The sequence below is a fragment of the Phoxinus phoxinus genome (assembly GCF_949152265.1).
Source record: "Phoxinus phoxinus genome assembly, chromosome: 11".
NCBI classification, from domain to species: Eukaryota; Metazoa; Chordata; class Actinopteri; order Cypriniformes; family Leuciscidae; genus Phoxinus; species Phoxinus phoxinus.
In genome coordinates this window covers 35,196,173-35,215,997 of record NC_136886.1, presented here as the reverse complement: position 1 = coordinate 35,215,997, position 19,825 = coordinate 35,196,173, and the positions used below count along the sequence as shown (strand labels likewise).

At 42.0% G+C, this 19,825-nt stretch overlaps 1 protein-coding gene across 1 annotated transcript; it reads left to right on the top strand.

The window, feature by feature from the left end:
- The first annotated feature begins 10,881 nt into the window (after positions 1 to 10,881).
- On the top strand, positions 10,882 to 15,702 carry LOC307007093 (apolipoprotein L6-like). The gene is made up of 2 exons (XM_079628773.1): positions 10,882 to 10,906; positions 14,532 to 15,702. Exon 2 carries the CDS (start codon positions 14,539 to 14,541, stop codon positions 15,262 to 15,264), a length of 726 nt encoding a protein of 241 aa, XP_079484899.1. The 5' UTR covers positions 10,882 to 10,906; positions 14,532 to 14,538; the 3' UTR covers positions 15,265 to 15,702.
- The last annotated feature ends 4,123 nt before the right edge of the window (positions 15,703 to 19,825 follow it).

The following is a 19,825-nucleotide window of genomic DNA, read 5'->3' as shown; positions in this document are numbered from 1 at the left end:
TTGGGTAAATAAACATTTCCCAAACAGCAAACACTACTGTATGATCGACTGCACAGATATGGTCCCACAGAAAAGGCTCAAGAAGTGAATCGTCACTATTATGCCAGTAATACTCTGAAGTGTCAGCAACTTCTCCGTCTGCATTAGTTATTATGTAATAATAATAATATATTTTATTTATAATGCACTTTACATTTGGAGCAAATCTCAAAGTGCTACAGTTAGGATCATAAATGCATGGTAAAAACATAATATAAAATACAAATAGACATACTGTAGTAGTTAAAAGTCATAAGTCATAAGCCTTTTTAAAAGCCTCAATAGTTAGAGGTGCCCTCCGATGGCCGGGGAGGGCATTGCAGAGACGAGGAGCAGCAGAACCGGTTCATCTCAGAGGCTTGTGGTGAATGTAGAGACACTGCACAGAACTCCGGGTTTCTGGACTATATGTGACCCGGACCACAGACCCAGTCTGGAGCCGCACGGGTATATCTGTGCCAATATACACTGTATGGGTCAAAATATCGATTTTTCTTTTATGCCAAAAATCATGAGGATATTAAGATCATGTTCCATGAAGATATTTAGTAAATGTCCTACCGTAAATATATAAAACATGTATTTTTGTGAGTGAATGCAGCACAATCGTGAACATAAATGCACAACTTTAAAGGAGATTTTCTCAATGTTTACATTTTTTTGCTCCTCAGATTCCAGATTTTCAATAGTTGTGTCTCGACCAAATATTGTCCGATCCTAACAAACCACACATCACTGGAGAGATTATTTATTCAGCTTTCATATGATGTATAAATCTGTGGTCCAGGGTCACTGCGGACCGTGGCTTCATCAGTGAGTTTAGTTATGCCAGCCTCTGAGCTTAGAGGAGATCTATAGAGGAGATCAAGCGACATTGCTCATGCATTCACGGTGAGCGAGCAAGAAAGCGAACAAGATTCTCTCAAAGACTTTGCCAATAAATTTGGGCCCAGAGATCGATAAATAAACATGTGTGCAGACAAACAAGGATTTTCGGGATGGACCGCCGTCTCTCCTCTGCACGTCGTGCCCTCAGGTTTCCACGAGTCGGATGCCCTCATCTTCTTTGCATATTTTGTAATGGTATTGCAAGTTTTTGCATTCATATTTTGTAAGTAAATTTCACAAATGGAATTAAGTAAACTCTACTTAACTAAGTTCAGTGAAAGTAAGTGACAAAGAAAATAAGTCATTTTAACTTGGCTAGTAAAAGGTTGAGTAATATCTATTTAGTTGAAGTTTCCTTTGCAATACATTTCACTCAAACAATATAATATATGATTTACTTAGAAACATCTAAATGATGAATATAATAGCTACTGCGCATCTCCAGAACTCGCATGGACACAGAGACCTCAATACTGGTGGACAATACAATGACAATAACATTTGATGGATCGATTTTGTGTTTCAATCGAAAAATGGCAAGTTACTAATCCTAACCACAAAAGCAATGATAAAAAAGTGTGAATACAGCTGTAAAACAGTGAGAAATCAACCTCATTAATTATTCAAGGCCCAGTGCATGATGGGAACACCAGTATCAGAAAAGTTGAGTAATTTTATAACGTTGATAATTACACTTTCATTTCTACATGCTTGAATTGAGTACTAATATAGAATATTTTTTAAATTCTTGCCTGAAATAAACTTTTTCATGTAAATTACATCGTTTTTTTCTGTACTTCACCATAATTTTCATCAGTGACTTCACTCAGTCTCTGTGTTGGCGGAGCTTTCTGGCTTTCGTGAGTCTCTCTGGACCGGTTTCTCCCATTAGTGTAGTTGCTTGAGGGGCAGGTGTAGGACTTCCTGATGCTGTGGTCCGTGTGTGATGTTCTCTATCATGTTGACTTGAGCCGGTCTTGTTGTCCCATCGGTCTGCCTCGGGAAGAGTGCTGCCGTCGCATTGCAAATCTTCCTCATTCCTTCACTCCTTCCTCATTCCTCATTGCATTCCTCTTTACTTTGCACGTGTGTTGCCTCGTCTGACGGCATTCTCTCCGTATATACAAGAAATAATAGCCTTTCTTACTCTTTATTAACTTGCTTCCCCGGGCCCGTAGCCTTTAGATGTAAAGCACTCGAGCTCAGATCATGCTTACTACTTGCTTAATATAATTATAAAGCTACTAATAATACAATATTATAATAACCATCATCATCAGTCCCACTTTACATTAGGTGTCTTCAACCACCATTTACGTACGTTAAAATAATAATGTGCATTGTGCTGTGTGATAAAACTGCACGTTTTAGAGTGGCCTTTTATTGTGGACAGCCTAAGGCACACCTGTGCAATAATCCTGCCGTCTAATCCGCATCTTGATATGCACACCGGTGAGGTGGAGGATTACCTCGGTGAAGGAGAAGTGCTCACCAACACAGATTTGTGAACAATATTTGAGAGAAATGGGCCTTTTGTGAACAAAAAGTCTTAGCTCTTTGAGTTCAGCTCATTAAAAATGGCGGCAAAAACAAAAGTGTTGCATTTATAATTTTGTTCAGTGTAGTTATGTTCTTGTGTTCTGCGCATTCACAGCGAGTAAAGCGATGCAGATTAAGACTAGGCGATTTCCTAGGCAGATATTGACTTGGGACTGCTACTTGCGCGCAGAGATATCCGTTATGCTAAGCTAAGCTAGCGGCGGCGCTGCCAGACTAAGACAATGCACTGAGACAATAATGCGTTTGCCCACCGATCTAAATGCAGGGAATAACCCCTATCTCAAAAAACGGTGGCGTGTTCCTTTAAGACAATAAGAATGAAATTGCACAAAATGATAAATCGCCTCATTAAACCTCTCGCAGTATTTTGGGGAGTGACGGTCTGAAAATCATATTTCACTTTTTCATTATTGCCTGAATTGTTGGTATGTGATGGTAATTTAAATCCTTTTGGGAGGGTCCAAGTCTCATCTAGGGGGGTCGGACCCCCGTAATTTGAATGCTCATACGCACTAAAAACATATTTCGCTAATCCGTTTTGGAAGACATGTTCTGTGTAAAAGAGTGTATGAAATTGCATGACATTTTTAAAGTGTTTACTGAAACCTAACTCCTGGAGGATTTATGTCACGAGGCATTCTCGTCCTACAGAGCGTTTATCAGACCAGTCAAGTCACTCTATTTCTGAAAGCGCTTTAGACAACACCGACTCTCACAGCTTTACATTCTTTCAGATTTACAATACACAGGAAAATAATGTTTCAAGGATGAAAACATAACTCAATTATGCTTGTTTTTTGCACACAACAAGTAGTGTGTGTGTGTGTGTGTGCGGGGGGGGGGGGGGGGGGGGGTAGAAAAAAAGGGAGAAAATTTGCACAAAAAAAACTTGCATCACAATAAGTTGTGATTATCAAAACATTTGGTAACTTATTTTTATTAAGTTTACTGACAATGTTACAATGTTTAGCTGCACGGTTACAATTGCTGGCAGGTTACTGTATTTATTATTGCTTGACATCTTTTCATTTTGATAATTATTAGTTAGATACATGTTAAAAAAATAAATCACTAATGATGTAAACATAGAGAGCCCTAGCGTATTTTTATTAAAGGTTAAAAATAACAACTTAAATAAAATATAATGCGTTCTTTATTATAATAACAACTTTATAATATTTTAATGAAACAAGTAAAAATATATGTAGCCTAATATAGTGGACATATTTAACAAAACTCTATAGCTCATTTTTCCAGCCTATAAATGGTCATTAAATTGCTTTCCTGATGTAAATGTAACTTATGTGACGTTGTTCTAGCCTTTTATTGACTTCTTACCGCGGTTGAAAAACTCTGATTGATCCGAGGCATATACATTTCGGTAAGTTCGGGTTTATTTACTAATAGTAAAGAAGAGTTAGAGTTGATCGGGAGTCTCAATGCGTGAGAGTTGGCAGCCCTGGTGTGTGTGTGTGTGTGTGTGTGTGTGTGTGTGTGTGTGTGTGTGTGTGTGAGTGTGTGTGTGTGTGTGTGTGTGTGTGTGTGTGTGTGTGTGTGTGTGTGTGTGTGTGTGTGTGTGTGTGTGTGAGTGTGTGTGTGTGTGTGTGAGTGTGCGTGCGTGTGAGTGTGTGTGTGTGTGTGTGTGTGTGAGTGTGTGTGTGTGTGTGTGAGTGTGTGTGTGTGTGTGTGAGTGTGCGTGCGTGTGAGTGTGTGTGTGTGTGTGTGAGTGTGTGTGTGTGTGTGTGTGAGTGTGCGTGCGTGTGAGTGTGTGTGTGTGTGTGTGAGTGTGTGTGTGTGTGTGTGTGTGAGTGTGTGTGTGTGTGTGTGAGTGTGCGTGCGTGTGAGTGTGTGTGTGTGTGTGTGAGTGTGCGTGCGTGTGAGTGTGTGTGTGTGTGTGTGTGTGTGTGTGTGCGTGCGTGCGTGCGTGCGTGCGTGTGAGTGTGTGTGTGTGTGTGTGTGTGTGTGAGTGTGTGTGTGTGTGTGTGTGTGTGTGTGTGCGCGTGTGTGTGTGTGTGTGTGTGTGTGAGTATGTGAGTATGTGTGTGTGTGTGTGTGTGCGTGTGTGCGTGCGTGTGTGCACGTGAGTGTGTGTGTGTGTGTGTGATGTGTGTGTGAGTGTGTGTGTGTGTGTGTGTGTGTGTGTGTGTGTGATGTGTGTGTGCACGTGAGTATGTGTGTGTGTGTGTGTGTGTGTGTGTGTGATATGTGTGTGAGTGTGTGTGTGTGTGTGGGGGGGGGGGGGGGGGGGGGCAAGGGGGGCCTCCAACATAAGCTTCCAAATATCTAAACAGCCCTGAGCACATATTCTGTCTGACGCTGTCACCTGTGTATAAAAGCTCGTGTCTCACACACTGCACACAGACAGAACGCATTAAACATCTACAGAAGATGGCAAACGTAAGTGATCAAACTCATGTTCCAAACCGCAAAATGTCTGTGTATTTCATCAAATGTAATTCTGCTGTGCACGTTTGCTCTGGCCTTGATGTTTGTGTGTTGACTATAGGGTCATATAGGATTTGGAGATTTTCACGGAATGACATCCGTCTCAGAAAACATCATGGTTTCACAATATATGGTATTAAACAATTAATATATTTTTTATTATCATCAGTTAAAATGACTTTTAAATGTATGTACACAGATTTGTTTTGTAAACATTTGTGTTTTGCTCATTCAAATTTTAATAATCAAAAACATGTCTAATTAAATGTAACAATTATATGAGGTTTGTCTGTTTACATATTTCTGTATTTTATGTTTTAATATAAATATACTATCAACAATGTTTATCAAATGAACATCACTTTAACATTATTTAAAATGTAATAAAATGAAAATGTAACAACTTTTATCCTTTTATGTTTTGAGTGCTGCACAACAGAGATTTACCAAAACATGGACAAAACATTTCTTACTGTTTAAATAAATTATATTGTAATTATTTTGAGAATTAGCCTACATTCTGTTGTACAATATATATATTTTGTCATAATTGCATAAGTTAAACTGAACAGTTTTTGACGGGTTGTAGTCAAGACCTCTTGCGGTGTGTAGTTTACAATGTTTTTTCTCAAATGAAGTGATGTAAATGCTGATTAGGCGCTCCTCTGAGATGTTGTGTTCACAGTCGCCCATGGCTAGTAAATGAAATGGTGCAGCTCACACACACACACACACACACACACACGCAGAACAAGCAGATTATATAGTCTTGGCGTATTTATATAGCAGTCTTTTTGGGCTTTAATACTCTAACGTCAGATCAAATTTTTTTAATATGGCGCTATCTTTATAATCAACCACAGATTTGAGCTTTAAACAACTACATTCTCGACTGGACACCTCTTAAAACTACATTTCGTGACACAATAACGGTAGTATTTTTAAATTTCCCTCCTAGCACTTGCCTCTCCCAGAAGAAGCGAGTTTTGCCTCGGACGCGCGTCAATTCGCTCCAAACGCTGACTTTTTACGCGCGTCCATTTCGCTTTGGACGCGCAAATGCATTCAAAATGTTCAAGCGTCAAATTAGACGCGGCAGGCTCAAATTTGACGCGATGTTCGCGTCTGGTGTGAACGCACAGTATAAGCGCTGTATTGCGCTAACACCGTGTCCTAACTACACGCGACGCCGCGACACGCGATAAAAGGTATCTTTTCCATGTTAATCAGAGTTTTTGTCCTAACCAGACGCGATGGCGACACGCGAAGTTTCTAATTTAGAAACGGTTCCTATTTCTGCGACGTCGCGGCTGACAGATCCGCCCACACAGTGATCTCATTGAATAAACTGATTGTCATACGAAGAAATTACACTGGTTATGAGTACACATTATTTATTTTTAGTTAAAAATAGGTCTGTGCCACAAGCGATAATTACCTCAGATTTTGAAAGCATATAATATAGCGTTCAAACGAATATGCAAACATACAACTGTAGCCTACTTCATATCAAAATTAGTCAATGAGTATATTTTGTAAAAAAAAAATTTTTTAATAATGTTTCTTGATTTGATTATGTCCTTACCCATTTCCAATGCGAGTGCGGGCCAGCAGTGCGCTTTCACAGAGAGACTCCGCCCACACACTGTTCTGAATGGCTGTGATTTTTGATTGACGTGTGGCGTCTCACAGTCGCGTCGCGTCTAGTGTGGACAGACGGTACTGATCCACTTGTCCGACACGAATGTCGTGTGGTGTCGCAACGCCTCCCCACATGTGAACGTTGATGGGCGTTCCTCTAGTTTACCGCTATGGGCGTGGTTTTGAGCCAGCGGCCAGTCAAAAACAAAGGACCCGCGAGAGACTTCCCTCCGTCTCCATGTGCGTGCTTCTATTGGATAGACGCCTCGCGTTCAACGGAATTCATTTGCATAAAGATGGGCATCGGCCAGCTTTTTGACGCGCGGCAATTTTTTTAACGAAGCGCCGCCTTCCCGGAATGCTTTGCGAGCGCGTCAAAGTCGCTTGACGTCACCCATAGGAATATAGTGGAGTGCAGCGCGACAGAAGTGTTGCACGGACAAGTGGATCACCGCCGTGTCTCAAGCGACTTTGACGCGCTCGCAAAGCATTCCGGGAAGGCGGCGCTTCGTTAAAAAAATTGCCGCGCGTCAAAAAGCTGGCCGATGCCCATCTTTATGCAAATGAATTCCGTTGAACGCGAGGCGTCTATCCAATAGAAGCACGCACATGGAGACGGAGGGAAGTCTCTCGCGGGTCCTTTGTTTTTGACTGGCCGCTGGCTCAAAACCACGCCCATAGCGGTAAACTAGAAGAACGCCCATCAACGTTCACATGTGGGGAGGCGTTGCGACACCACACGACATTCGTGTCGGACAAGTGGATCAGTACCGTCACACTTGCTGTCGCTGGAATTTTATCGCGTCGCGTGTAGTTAGGACCATAGACATGTATAAAGGCTAGATGGCTCAAGGCGAAGTCAGCTGTGTCGTCACTTTGGCGGCCATCTTAGGTCAGGAGACTGCACTGCTGCTGTGGACGGAAGGTGAGTGACAAATGCTCGTAACCTGCTGAATTCTTGACGGATTTACAAACGGTTTGGTTTATTACAAACCTTATTAACGTGGCTATGATTTGTGCTGATGCCGATGTTTAAATTGTAGCTTCACGTTTTGAGAAACGCTTAACATTGCAGCGTAGCTGTGTGTTTCATGGCATCCCTGACGTTTATGACACACCAAGCCGTTTGAAAATCGGTTGAAAATTGAGCAAAATATAGTTATTTCAGCACTACATGCACAATAGACTTTAATGTTATAACTGGACGAGCGGTCCTGTCCTAAGATGGCCGCCGTGTGACGTCGTCGGGTCCCATTGGCTCTCAGCGCCGGTAAGCCATCTAGCCTTTATACATGTCTATGGTTAGGACACGGTGTAATCCGACCTACTAGCTACTAGCTACTAGCCTACTAAATGTGCGTTCAAGTCCTCCTGGGAAGTTCGGAGAAGGTGGCGAGTCGTGTTTACTGTGTTCAATCACTTTCGTCGGAGTAAGATGGCGGAGTGCTTTCTCTTAATTAATTACACACAAATACAGTAAACTCTTGCATCCAATTTTTTCACATTTGATTTCCTTGCTTTACTGCAAATTATACCTTCTTTTTGTTTTAGACATTAGAAAAGCTGTTGTGATCAGTGTTTTATTTTATTCTAATGTGGGCTTTAGTTGAACACTGTGCCTTTGAGCGAGATCTTCCAGCGGTTGTGAATAACTTCTGGTCTGTCCTACAGCCTTCTGCTCCTGCGCACCCGGGGATGACCCTGCCGGCAGGACCCCAGATGGTGAGAGGATCATTTATCTTTATTGATTATTGATTATCAGAAAATGTAAGAATGTTGAAGCTTTTGATTGTGAAAGTGAAAGACTGATCAGCTGAATGAGCCGTGGAACCAGTCCGACTACTGTACTTGAAGCGGATCCAAACCTTTCATCGAACTTTTTTGATCCACTTCAGATGTTGACTAGTCGATTCCTAGGACCGACTTTGCTCCAACACACTTACCTGTAGTTTTTAAATAAGCCTTAAAGGGCTGGTTAATTATGATTTGACTTTTCTAACTGTAGTTAGTGTGTAATGTTGCTGTTTGATCATAAACAACATCTGCAAAGTTACAACGCTCAAAGTTCAGAGCAAAGGGAGATATTTGCTTTTACAGAAATCACTTTTTAAGAACTACAACAAACGGCTGGCAGGAACTACACGAGGTTAGTGACATCACCAACCCTATAATTTACATAAACCCCGCCCCCGGAACACGATTTATAGATTATCATGACAGAATATGCTAATCAATGACTAGAAGATAACTACACATAATCTGCATAAATTCATGAACTAACCATTCAGAAATGTCCTGTTCTTCTACATGTTGTCACTTCTTCTCGAGTCTCTCCATCTTTCTGACTCCGGTTTGAACATAAAAGGCTAAAAGTTTTTGACATTTTCAGTGCATGTGTGTGTGTGTGTGTGTGTGTGAGGTAAAAGGACACAAGCTCTTGAAGCTCCGCCCCCTGTGCCGGGAGCAGCAGCTCATTTGCATTTAAAGGGACAGACACAAAACGGTGTGTTTTTGCTCAACCTCAAATAGTGACAATTTTAACATGCAATACAAAAATATCTGTGGGGTATTTTGAGCTAAAACTTCACACACACACTCTGGGGACATCAGAGACTTATTTTACATCTTGTGTAAAGGGCATTATACCATCGCTTTAAGGACTTGATTAGCTGTCATGTCATTTATTAAAGATTGAAACCTTAGACCATATAAACTGGACACCATAGGTTTCTGTAGGTCTTCTAGTCGCTGTGTCTAGACGGAGAGCGTGAGCATTAGCTGTTCATGAGCTAGCAGCAGGAGCAACTTTATCACTCTCTGTGGGCTTCTCCCTTGACTTTATCGGACTTTATGTCTCCACGTCCCCCCGATTGCCCGTGAGCTTCTCCGCCGGTCTATACGGTAATTTCTCGACTGTGCGACAGAGAGTTGACTGGTTATGACGCAATCGTAAGCCTATTTTTACAAAAACTGCTTCTACGGGGCCATAACGTAAGATACAAGGCAATGGAGCCTTTTGTAAATTTTCGTGTTTCTTTAGAAATAAATAATGGACAAATGGAGTCTTTAAACGCCTCAGATGTAAAGTTATTCGCTGTCAAAGTGACGCCAAAATGAATGGGAGTCAATGGGATGCTAACAGCAGGTGATGGTTTCCAAACAGTGTTTTTGCCCCCTTGAAGGGCACTTGGGAAAGGGGACGTCATTTCGTTCCAAAAGAAAGTGAACAACTGAATCCCTTCACACAGGGCCGTACTTTGCCACTCATGTTCTGCGACATTCTCTCACCACAAACACATGTTCATTACTCTCATTGCAGTATATGGGGACGGATCAGTCTTTTCAGAGCGGACCACACCACCCAATGGCTGGTCAGAACTACTACACTGAACACGAGGTAATGCACGCCACTGATCTCTGTAGAAAATGGAAAGAAAACTTAAATTCTGCTACAGCTAACGGAATAAAGAGCTAGAAAATAGTTGAGTCATTAATGAAAGGACCCGCTTTGAGATGTTTGAAATAAACACAGTGTTAAATCATGACATTATTGTGTGTTTCCAGCTCCAAATACAGAAGAATTTCCTTCTCATGGCGGCTCTGCAGGGTCACGGAGGATTTCAGGACAGCGGCTCGCAGGTCATCCACTTTCATGAAGCTTTTCTAGTGATTCTGACATTCTGAGAAACCTCATCAAATATACATTATAAAGTATCTGATCGTCATTTATCAGATCAAGTGTCACTTCTCACGTTTGAATCAAAATTGTATAGAATAACATTAATTATCAACATCATCCACTGACTGTCTTAATCTTCAACATACATCTATTGGCTTAGCATCTCAAACCTACTTGTGCATCTTTCTTTATAAAGGACACTTGATTTGATATTTGGTATCGAATGTAAAGACATTCATATAAGTGTGACTGAAGCTGTGTCTGAATAACAAAGACTGAAGACTGAAGCTTTGCTCTCTTTCCATCAGGACAGAAACTTCTTACAGAAGGGGAACAATTTGAGTATGGGACGAACACAACACGCTTCATGCTACATTTTAATGGCTTTATTAAAATTACATTAATGAATTTGTCTTTGTTTGAGTAGGCGCTTTATGATAAGAAATTATGATATGTAGTCTTCTAATACCAACTTAATTATCCAGTAGACACTAGAATAATAAATGTTAAGGCTAAATTATTTGGTCCTGTAATGGTAAAATTGTACTTTTTTAATATATATATTTTTTATTTCCACACTTTTTGTCACTGAGACACTGAAACAGAAAATTATTTATCTACAGATTGCTCAGGGGTTTCCAACTCAGACTTCAGGTAAAGTAAATCCTTAGATTCTTATATATACAGTATACACTACAGGGCTGTTGAATGCTTGATTCTGATTGGTTGACAAACTTTCTAAGAAGTGCAATTATTTTCAGAGAAACACACGGCTAAAGTAGTTCAAGGCAGGTCTCGAACGCATTACAGTTCCAGATCACTTCACCAAATTATTTAAGTTTTTTCAAAGGTCCTTACAGCCGACAACAGCAAAAGAACCAAATCCCACAACGACACTGACACAGCAAATAAATATGGTACACAGTGGGATAAAAATTACAAATTAATTCCATGTTTTTTGCCTCAAAATTACGTTTTATTATTACAGAAAGCACATACTCTCTTTCTCCCGCTCAAGCACACAGTTCGGACACTCGCACAGAAACAATAGTTTAGTGTTCGTAACCCCGTTCTCTGAAACATCGAGAGGAGAGATCCAGCTTTGGGAAGGGCATCCGCACCTGACCTCTGCAGAAGCATCCAATCGCATCAAGTCTGGCATGACAGACTAAAGAGCGTGTCCAATGCCGGCCCTTACCAAGTGTATAAAACACCACATCTTTCCTCAGTGAGCATATTTGCTTCTCGTGCAGCAAGCGGGGCAAGCTTGAGGATCTCTCCACTCGATGTTTCAGAGTACCGGGATTACGAACAGGATTGTTCTCTTTCATCATCTCGTGTTCGAGATCCACCTGTGGGAGATATGGACAGCTCCCCGATTGGCCAATACACTACAACGAGGCCCTGAAAGCCAGAGGACGGTCACCTGCACCATGACACGTCACAAAGTTGCTGGTGGTAACATGCATTCTTGAATAAACCTGACCATTCAACACACATATTGATGAATTATATGGTGCCAGGCACAGGTTCAAAACATGCTTAGTGACATAATTACGCTGGACTAGGCACCCCAGGCTTAAAGGGATAGTTCACTTTTAAATGAAATGTTGGTGTGTTTTATCGTACCTGAAGTGCATCCAAGATGTCTTTGTCTCCGCAGTAGTTTCAATTTTGATATTTTTAGGTCAAACCATTCTTGTCTGTCAGTCATATAATGCAGGTCTATAGGCACTGTCTCTAAAAGCATGCAGAGAAAAGTCCACATTAAACAATTCCCCATCGTAAGTGCACATTGATGGCCTAAGCTCGCGCAAACTCATCCGGGAGTGTTGAGTTTTCACTTATTCCCAATTTGTAAGCCTTCTATCTTGACACACGACTCGCTTCATTGTTCAGGCCAATCAAAGGCACACGTTGAGCCGTACAGCCAATCACACGCGTTTCTGCTGAGTTTAAAAATGCAACGTCCAATCGAAGGCGGTTAGATTAGTTTCCGGGGAAGAAATCCGGTGTAAACCGATCACTTGGATGTCGTTGTGTAAAAGAGATAAAAACTATATCAATACTGTTCGTTTTATCACACAAACCGCTTGTTTCGTGTCTTTGGCCATCAGTGTGCACTTACGACGGAGAATTTTTTTATTTGGACTTTTCTCTGCATGCTTTTGGAGACAGTGCCTATAGACCTGCATTATATGACTGACAGACAAGAACGGTTTGACCTAAAAATATCAAAATTGAAATTACTGCGGAGACAAAGACACCTACATCTTGGATGCACTTCAGGTAAGCTAAAACATACCAAAATTTAATTTCAAAGTGAACTATCCCTTTAAAGAGGGGTAGAGGGCCTAAGAGCACGATGCCATGAAGAGCCCACACCCAGGACAGAATGAGCTACCGGGGTCCTGGTGACATCGAGCCGGTAGTATCGGACAGGAGAGGCCCAGCTTGCAACTCCCTTAAACTGAGTCCAAGAGGCAGCCATACCCCTAGTGGAGTGTGCTTGCACTCCCTCCACAAGCCAATGAGAGAGGCGTTGCTTGGAAATGGGGTTCCCGAAGTGCAGGCGGAGGCCCAAGAGATGAAAAGCTGGTCACTTTTTCTAAACGAGCTGGTCCTGTCTAAGTAAACCCGCAAGGAGACTACAGGACAAAGAGTGTTCAACCTCTGATCCTCTGTGGAGGAAAAGCGGAAAGCTCACCTCACACATGAACGCCGGGAAGCATTTCGACATAAAGGCCGGGTTGTGGGGCGTCCTCGTCCCGTAGCGAGAAGAACATGGACGTTTTCGTGCGAGGCGAAGAAATCTACGGTTGCCTGGCCGAACCTCCTCCACAGTAGACCCACTACCTGAAGATGGAGGCGCCAGTCCATGCAGAGAGAGTTTCCCCTTGACAAGAGGTCTGTGCCACTGTTCAGTATGTCCAGGACTTGGGTCGCCCGTAACGACAGAAAGTGCCGCCTGCTCCATATTAACAGCCTGTGAGCATGAAGCTTGGAGGAGCGCATCCCCCCGGCGGTTGATATGTGCTACAGCTGTCGTGTTGTCGCAGCGCACCAGCACATGATGACCCTGCAAGCAAGGCAGAATCTGAGGGAAAATGGGCCCTCGAGTTGGGAACTTACTTCCCCTGTCCAATGGGCTGCCAGCCCGAAAACCTGGACAGAGAACCCCGTGGAGCTGAACATCAGGTATTGGTGAGTTGGTGAGCACAATGAAAGACGTCTTACCCCAGGGCTTAGATGCCTAGGTGGCCTGCTGCGGCCCTTGGGTCTGGCTGTGTTATAATCCCTCACGGCGATGAGTGCATGCACACGACTGCGAGTCCGACGGGTTAGCAGGAGTGGAGAGTTGACCCATGGGAGAGGTGAAAGCGCTGACACGGACGGGCAGCCAGAGAAACATCCAGGTAGCGAGCGTGGTTGGCTTGCAAACCAAGAATAAATCACAACTAACCGCAACGTTCTGACAATCACGCCTGGCGGAGGGTTAGGGTTAATATCAACTGAGGAAAGATAGCGCGTGCAGGTGTTCTATACACTTGGTAAGGGGCGGGTCCCGTGGGTACCCGGCATTGGACACGCGCTTCTGTCTGTCATGCTACACTTGGTGTAATTGGATGCTTCTGCAGAGGTCAGGTGCGAATGCCCTTCCCATAGGTGTATCTCGAACACGAGATGATGGAAGAGAACCAGTTGTCAGCGCTGCTCTGATGATTTTTTCAGTAAAATAGTTTGGGACTTAAAAGCTACATGATATTTCTCACTAGCGAGGGAATAACGGCGCTGTTCTTAAAGCAGATAAACGTACAGTTTCGCTATTAGTCGAGACGCTGCTACCAAACACTGTTGAGAGACACACAGACTTTCTCTCTCTGTCTCTCTCGCTCTCTAATAACTGCATTAGTCTGCTATCAGTGGCTCAAACACCTGTTAGCTGTAAAATGCCGTTTTGGTATTAACAACGGAGGCTTGGGATGAGATTCGTAAGAAATTAGTCCTACACACAAGACCATTTAAAGGACAAAAACCTGACCAATGTCTTGAAATACATAATCTGAGCAATGTTTTGAGGTGTGGTAACCCAGTAGTATAAGTGGAATAATTGGCCTTTGAATTAAAAATAATACACACCCTTTGTGTAACTCGTGGCCGCATTACCACCTCAGGTGTGCATTATTTTTCTAATAATTCAATGGCCCGTCCTCAATTATTCCTTACATATATTTCAACAGTAGGTCATTGATGCTGCAACTCACTTTTGTCTTTGCAGAGACTTCATGGACAGAGGAGAAAATTTGGAAAAAGCTCTTGAGCGCTATGCTTCTCGTCTGCCATTTTGTGCAAACTCTCTGCAAAGGCAGATCTCTGAGCTGGAGGCCGTGGCTGTGGCCCTGGACAAGACGCAGAAAGGGACGAGGATCGCCAAGATCACCGGAGGAGCGGGCGGAGCCGTGGGCGGAGCGGCAGCCGTGGCCGGGATCCTCCTGGCTCCCTTGACTATGGGTGCGTCTCTAGCGGTCACTGCGCTCGGGGTCGGGGTCGCGGCCGCCGGCGGGGTCACTGGCGCCTCGGCCGCCATTACCAAGAAAGTCAAAACAAATCAGGTCCGGAAAAAGGTGGAATCGATCTTGAAAGAGTACCAAAGTGAGATGAGGGATATTGAGGTTTTCTTAAAAGATATCTTCAGAGAGGTGGAGAACCTCAAAAAATATGACCTGCAGACGCTAAAACGTGTGAACGAGAAGTCTGCAAAGATCGTGGAGCTAGTTGAGATAGCAGGCAAATCATCAGCTGCCCTCAGCGTGATGAACAAATCCTCCGGTGTGATTCAGGGCTTTGCCCTCGGCATGGATATTTTCTTTAGTGAAAAAGATTCCCAAAAGCTCAAGAAAGAGGCAAAGACCAAATTTGCCCAGCAGATCTGTGAGGTGGCGGGAGAGATCCAGGCCGGGCTGACGGAGCTGATGGACCTGAGAGAGAGACTGCTGTCAGCGGGGCTGTGAGGCGCGGCCGGACACCAGCGCTGTTACTATATTGTGATTAGAAGAGCTGGGGGGAAAATTGGTGTTAATTCGTTAAATTTATATAACGCTTTTTTTTCCAAACCATATTCTTTATAATGAGTATGAGCTCAAGCTGGAGATATAGGGTACAAATCTATAACTTGAATCGGTATAAATCCTCTCTAATTCCACTTTCAATTAAATTATTGAATAATGAAAAATGATCTGTGTCAGGGTTGATGGGTAATGTGTTGGGTATTGTCTTAAGGGTAGGTGTGTAATATTAGTATTGTGTAACGATTGGTGTATGTCATTTGAGATGTTGTGTGTCAGGCCTCGTGCAGTTTCTTATAATTGTTGATATGCAGCCATGTATTCTAATGCTGTATCTTTGCAAAAGTGTCAAAGTAATAGTAATAAAAACCTTTTCCTGAAGTTAAATTGTGTTTGATTGAATTAATATAATTTCATGTGTATTTTAAATCCATTCTTTTTCCATCATTCCATAATGAACAATTAATTTATTTGTAATTACTTTAACTTAGCATCAACCTCTCTTGGAAATATATATAGCCTTATATATCATATCACTCATTAATCGTAAATCCGGCACTATAAAAACATTGACAGCCAATCAAAATCCATCCTGGTTTAAATAGCGCGAGCATTTAAAGAGACAGACGACAAAACTGCAGCGCTTATAATGATTAGAACGATATTGTTCAAATGTGAGGACGCTAATATAGTTATTGTTATGGTTCTAGTTATCATTCTTGGTGAGAAGGGGCCAAAACACCTCACAAGTTTGACACCACAGTGCTAAACCGGCGCTAATCCGGTTCTGGTTTTATAATCCCGCTTCTAAATGACAAGTAGCCTAATATTAATCCTGGGATCGTCCATCTGGAATGATCTCTGACTGAAGCTGGAGAGCAGATCTTGTTTTATTGAATAACAATGTTTTTTGAACATCTCTAGTAAATGTTTTCCACAACTTTTGGTTATGTAACAGAATGTTTCTTTTCATGCATCACCACTGAAGTTAATAAACACACACATTTTGTTGTTCATCATCACAAACCCTCCTGTAAAACTAAAGTCCTGTGAATCCAGCACATTCACAGTCGTCATCGGACAGAAGAATGAAGCGCTTCCGGATGGACGAGTGCGCTTGTGTCTCGGTGGGAGTTCAGCTCGGAAACAGAAAGAGACACGGATGCATCTTTAGACAACCTCGCAAGTCGCAACTGAGTGAAGTTTGTTAGTTAAGAAATAAAGAACACTGTAAAACATGATCGTGATTTTAATGGTAAAAGACAGTAAAAATGCTACAGTGAAAAACTATGAATTGGTTAACAGAAAGTTTCCGTACTATATACGGTGGTACATTTCATGTAATTTTACTGTAAAATACCGTTAAATTTACAGTTTTTGAAAGTGAAAAAGAACATCTCATTGTATAATTTACGGTGAAAAAAACGTAAATTGACATTCCCACAATTCCCTGTGTGACACTTCATATTTTATGTATTTTAGTTGAAATAACTATGTTTCTTCATAGTTTTCTTAGTTTTTTCAAATCAGTTATGCACATTAGGGTTTTATGTAACATTTAATGTTGTTAAATTAATGTTTATTGCATTTTTTAAATTTCATATGTTACCATGATGGTGTTTAATGTTTGTGTGAATGAGATTGTGCAGCTTCTAAATACAAGTATTAACTTTCTTGTTAAAGAACAGCTTGTGGTGAGCTTTGACTGTTCACATTATTCTCATCACTTTGGTGATTGATGTCTATTATTGTATTACAAAGGTACTTAACAGATACTAATACTTCAATTAGACGGTAGATTCACATTATATCAGATAATAGAATAGTTTATTACTGATAATTTTAAGTTAAGTCTGTAAAACCAATAATGTTGCTACCGTATTTTTGACGATAAAGTTCTGGCAACCACAGCTGCCGTTTTTTTACCGTAAAAATCGAGGTTTAATTTTTTACAGTGAAGCTATACTCCCGATCTGACTGTTAGTAACTATTATGTGTGTTATATTTAGTATGCGCGGTTCTATGAATATGCAAATTAGCCCCGCCTCCACTCACTCACTCACTCAGAGATCCACTGGTGGACGATCACACGTTGATCTGATTGGTCAAGGTAGTGTGTGACGTCAGAAACACCAGCGATTTCAAACCGTGTTTTTGAGACTGTCTTTGGTTCACTGCAGTTTTAAGCAGAAAATACTCAGCAATGCTGTCCACTTATGAACTTACACATGGTGTGTGTTAAAGCAGATTAATAACACCACATACACACATAAACTACATTAAAAGCTGGATTTTCACCACAGGGGGACTTTAATGTTTTAGAGGGTCAAATCATGAGACGCTGCAAAAAGACGCGAGCGCGACGGTAAAACTAGCGTGTGTTTGCGTTGAAAAATGGTAGAAAAGTAGCGCAGTTCTGTGCGAAGCGGCCCTTATGCTCTCAAAGGCTGGATTCATTTAATAAAAAATACAGTAAAATCTGTAATATTGTGAAACAATATTACAATGACTGTTCTCTATGTGAATATACAGTAAAGTGTAATTTATTCCTGTGATCAAAGCTGAATTTTCAGCATCATTACTCCAGTCTTCAGTGTCACATGATCCTCCAGGAATCAGTGTAATATGATGATCTGATGCTCAAGAAACATTTATGATTATTATTAATGTTGGAAACAGTTTCAGATTTCTCTGGAATCCGTCATGCATTGTATTTCTCAGGATTCTTTGATGAATAGAAAGGTCTAAAGAGCAGCATTTATTTTAAATAATCATTTGTAACATTGTAAATGTTTTTTACTGTCACTTTAAATCAATATATTTAAAAAAAGCTCACTGTACCCAAACATTTGAACATATGGTATTCCAACTATGCTTGTAAAATGTGTATGCTCTGCGATGCGGAATGAATGCAATGTTGCAAGATATTTTGCATCTAGTTTTGTGTAAAACATTCAACACACTAATCCGACAATGAGTCAAGAAAGAGATCACGTTGATTGTTTGACCCGATCGAGAGGCAGAACAGTCCAGAGGAGCGTTCCTGTGACTGTTCTCCAACATGTGAAGTGATTCCCCTCGTCCAGCTTCACCAGAACCCGTCAGAACCGAGCCGTCTCTGGATCCACAGCCGTATGAAGACAGATCAGCACTGCTGGAAGAGATGGTGTTCAGACACACCTAAACATGTGAATGTCAGACAAACAATGCAAGAGCTTCTCTCTGAGGTTGTTTTGTCAGATCAAATGTTTTGTTTGTGCATTTCTTGTCATATTTTTTCTTTAGTGATATTTTTGAAGTGTGATTGAAGTGTCCAAATGCTTTTTTACTCAGTATTTTTGTCTTGTTTCCAGTCCAAAAAAAAAAAAAAAATCTTAAATCAAGAAGCATTTACTAAAGTAGTAGAATACCATAAGATATTAAGTCTTGTTTTCTGGGGAAATAAATCTAAATTAAGTGAGTTGTTGCTTAAAACAAGCAAAATTATCTGCCAATGGAGTCAGAACAATAATCTTGTTTCCGTTTGAATTAACATAAATTTTCTTACAACATTGACAGATCATTTTGCTTTTTTAAAGCATCAGGTTACTTAATTTAGATAAATTTCCACAGAAAACAAGACTTAATATCTACTGGTATTTTACTCATCTAGTGAATGCATCTTGATTTAAGAATTTTTAGATATTTTGACTGGAAACAAGACAAAAAAACTGAGTAAGAAAAGCATTTTTTGCAGTGTTGGTGTCTGAAATCCTACCTGGCAACAGCGCACTTTTGACCTGATAATCCCCGTCAGCTTTTGTGTGTAGGGACGCGCTCAGCGCAGCGGCCCGTTTACTGCAGTGCACATTCTCCAGCCGCCTGAGCTGAACACAGAGCTGTGAGTTTGCGGGTTTCTTCGAGAGACTCAAGCCCTCTGTTTTAACCCCGTCGCTAGGACGTCTTCGGAGGCCTAGGGTCCAACACAATCCTGGGCCGGGGGCCCTGGCGCCGAGGCGTGTCGCTGGCCGCGAGTGGCGGTGGGTATCAGCCGCAGGGCGGGGCCGAGGGACTTCGCTAGCAGAAGGCGCGGTTCTGGGCCTACTCGACGCGGAGCTCGAGCGCTTCGGCAGAAAGTGTCGCATAGCTTGAGACGACTTCTGTGCTTCGGTGAAGCTCTCCGAAAAACCCTTCACCGCTGGGCCGGAGAGACCGGAGCTGGAGATGGGAAACAGTCCTGTTCGCCTCCTTAATCTCGGTGAGATTAAGCCACATGTGGCGCTCGAGCACGACCAGGCTAGCCATGCTCCTCCCGATAGCCTGCGCTGTAGCTTTGGTAGCACGCAAAGGTAGGTCCGTGGCGCTCCTGAGATCGCGGAAGGCCTCGGGGTCCGGTCCGGGTCAGCCTCGTCCATCGCCTGGAGGAGTTTGGCCTGGTAAACCTGCAGCACGGCCATTGTGTGCAGGGCCGAAGCAGCTCGACGAAAGAGCGTCCAGCGAGAGCTGAGGAGTTTCGGCACGGCTTGCT

Coding starts and splice junctions, on each gene's coding strand:
- LOC307007093 (XM_079628773.1), top strand. CDS start 14,539: ATGGACAGAGGAGAAAATTTGGAAAAAGCTCTTGAGCGCTATGCTTCT.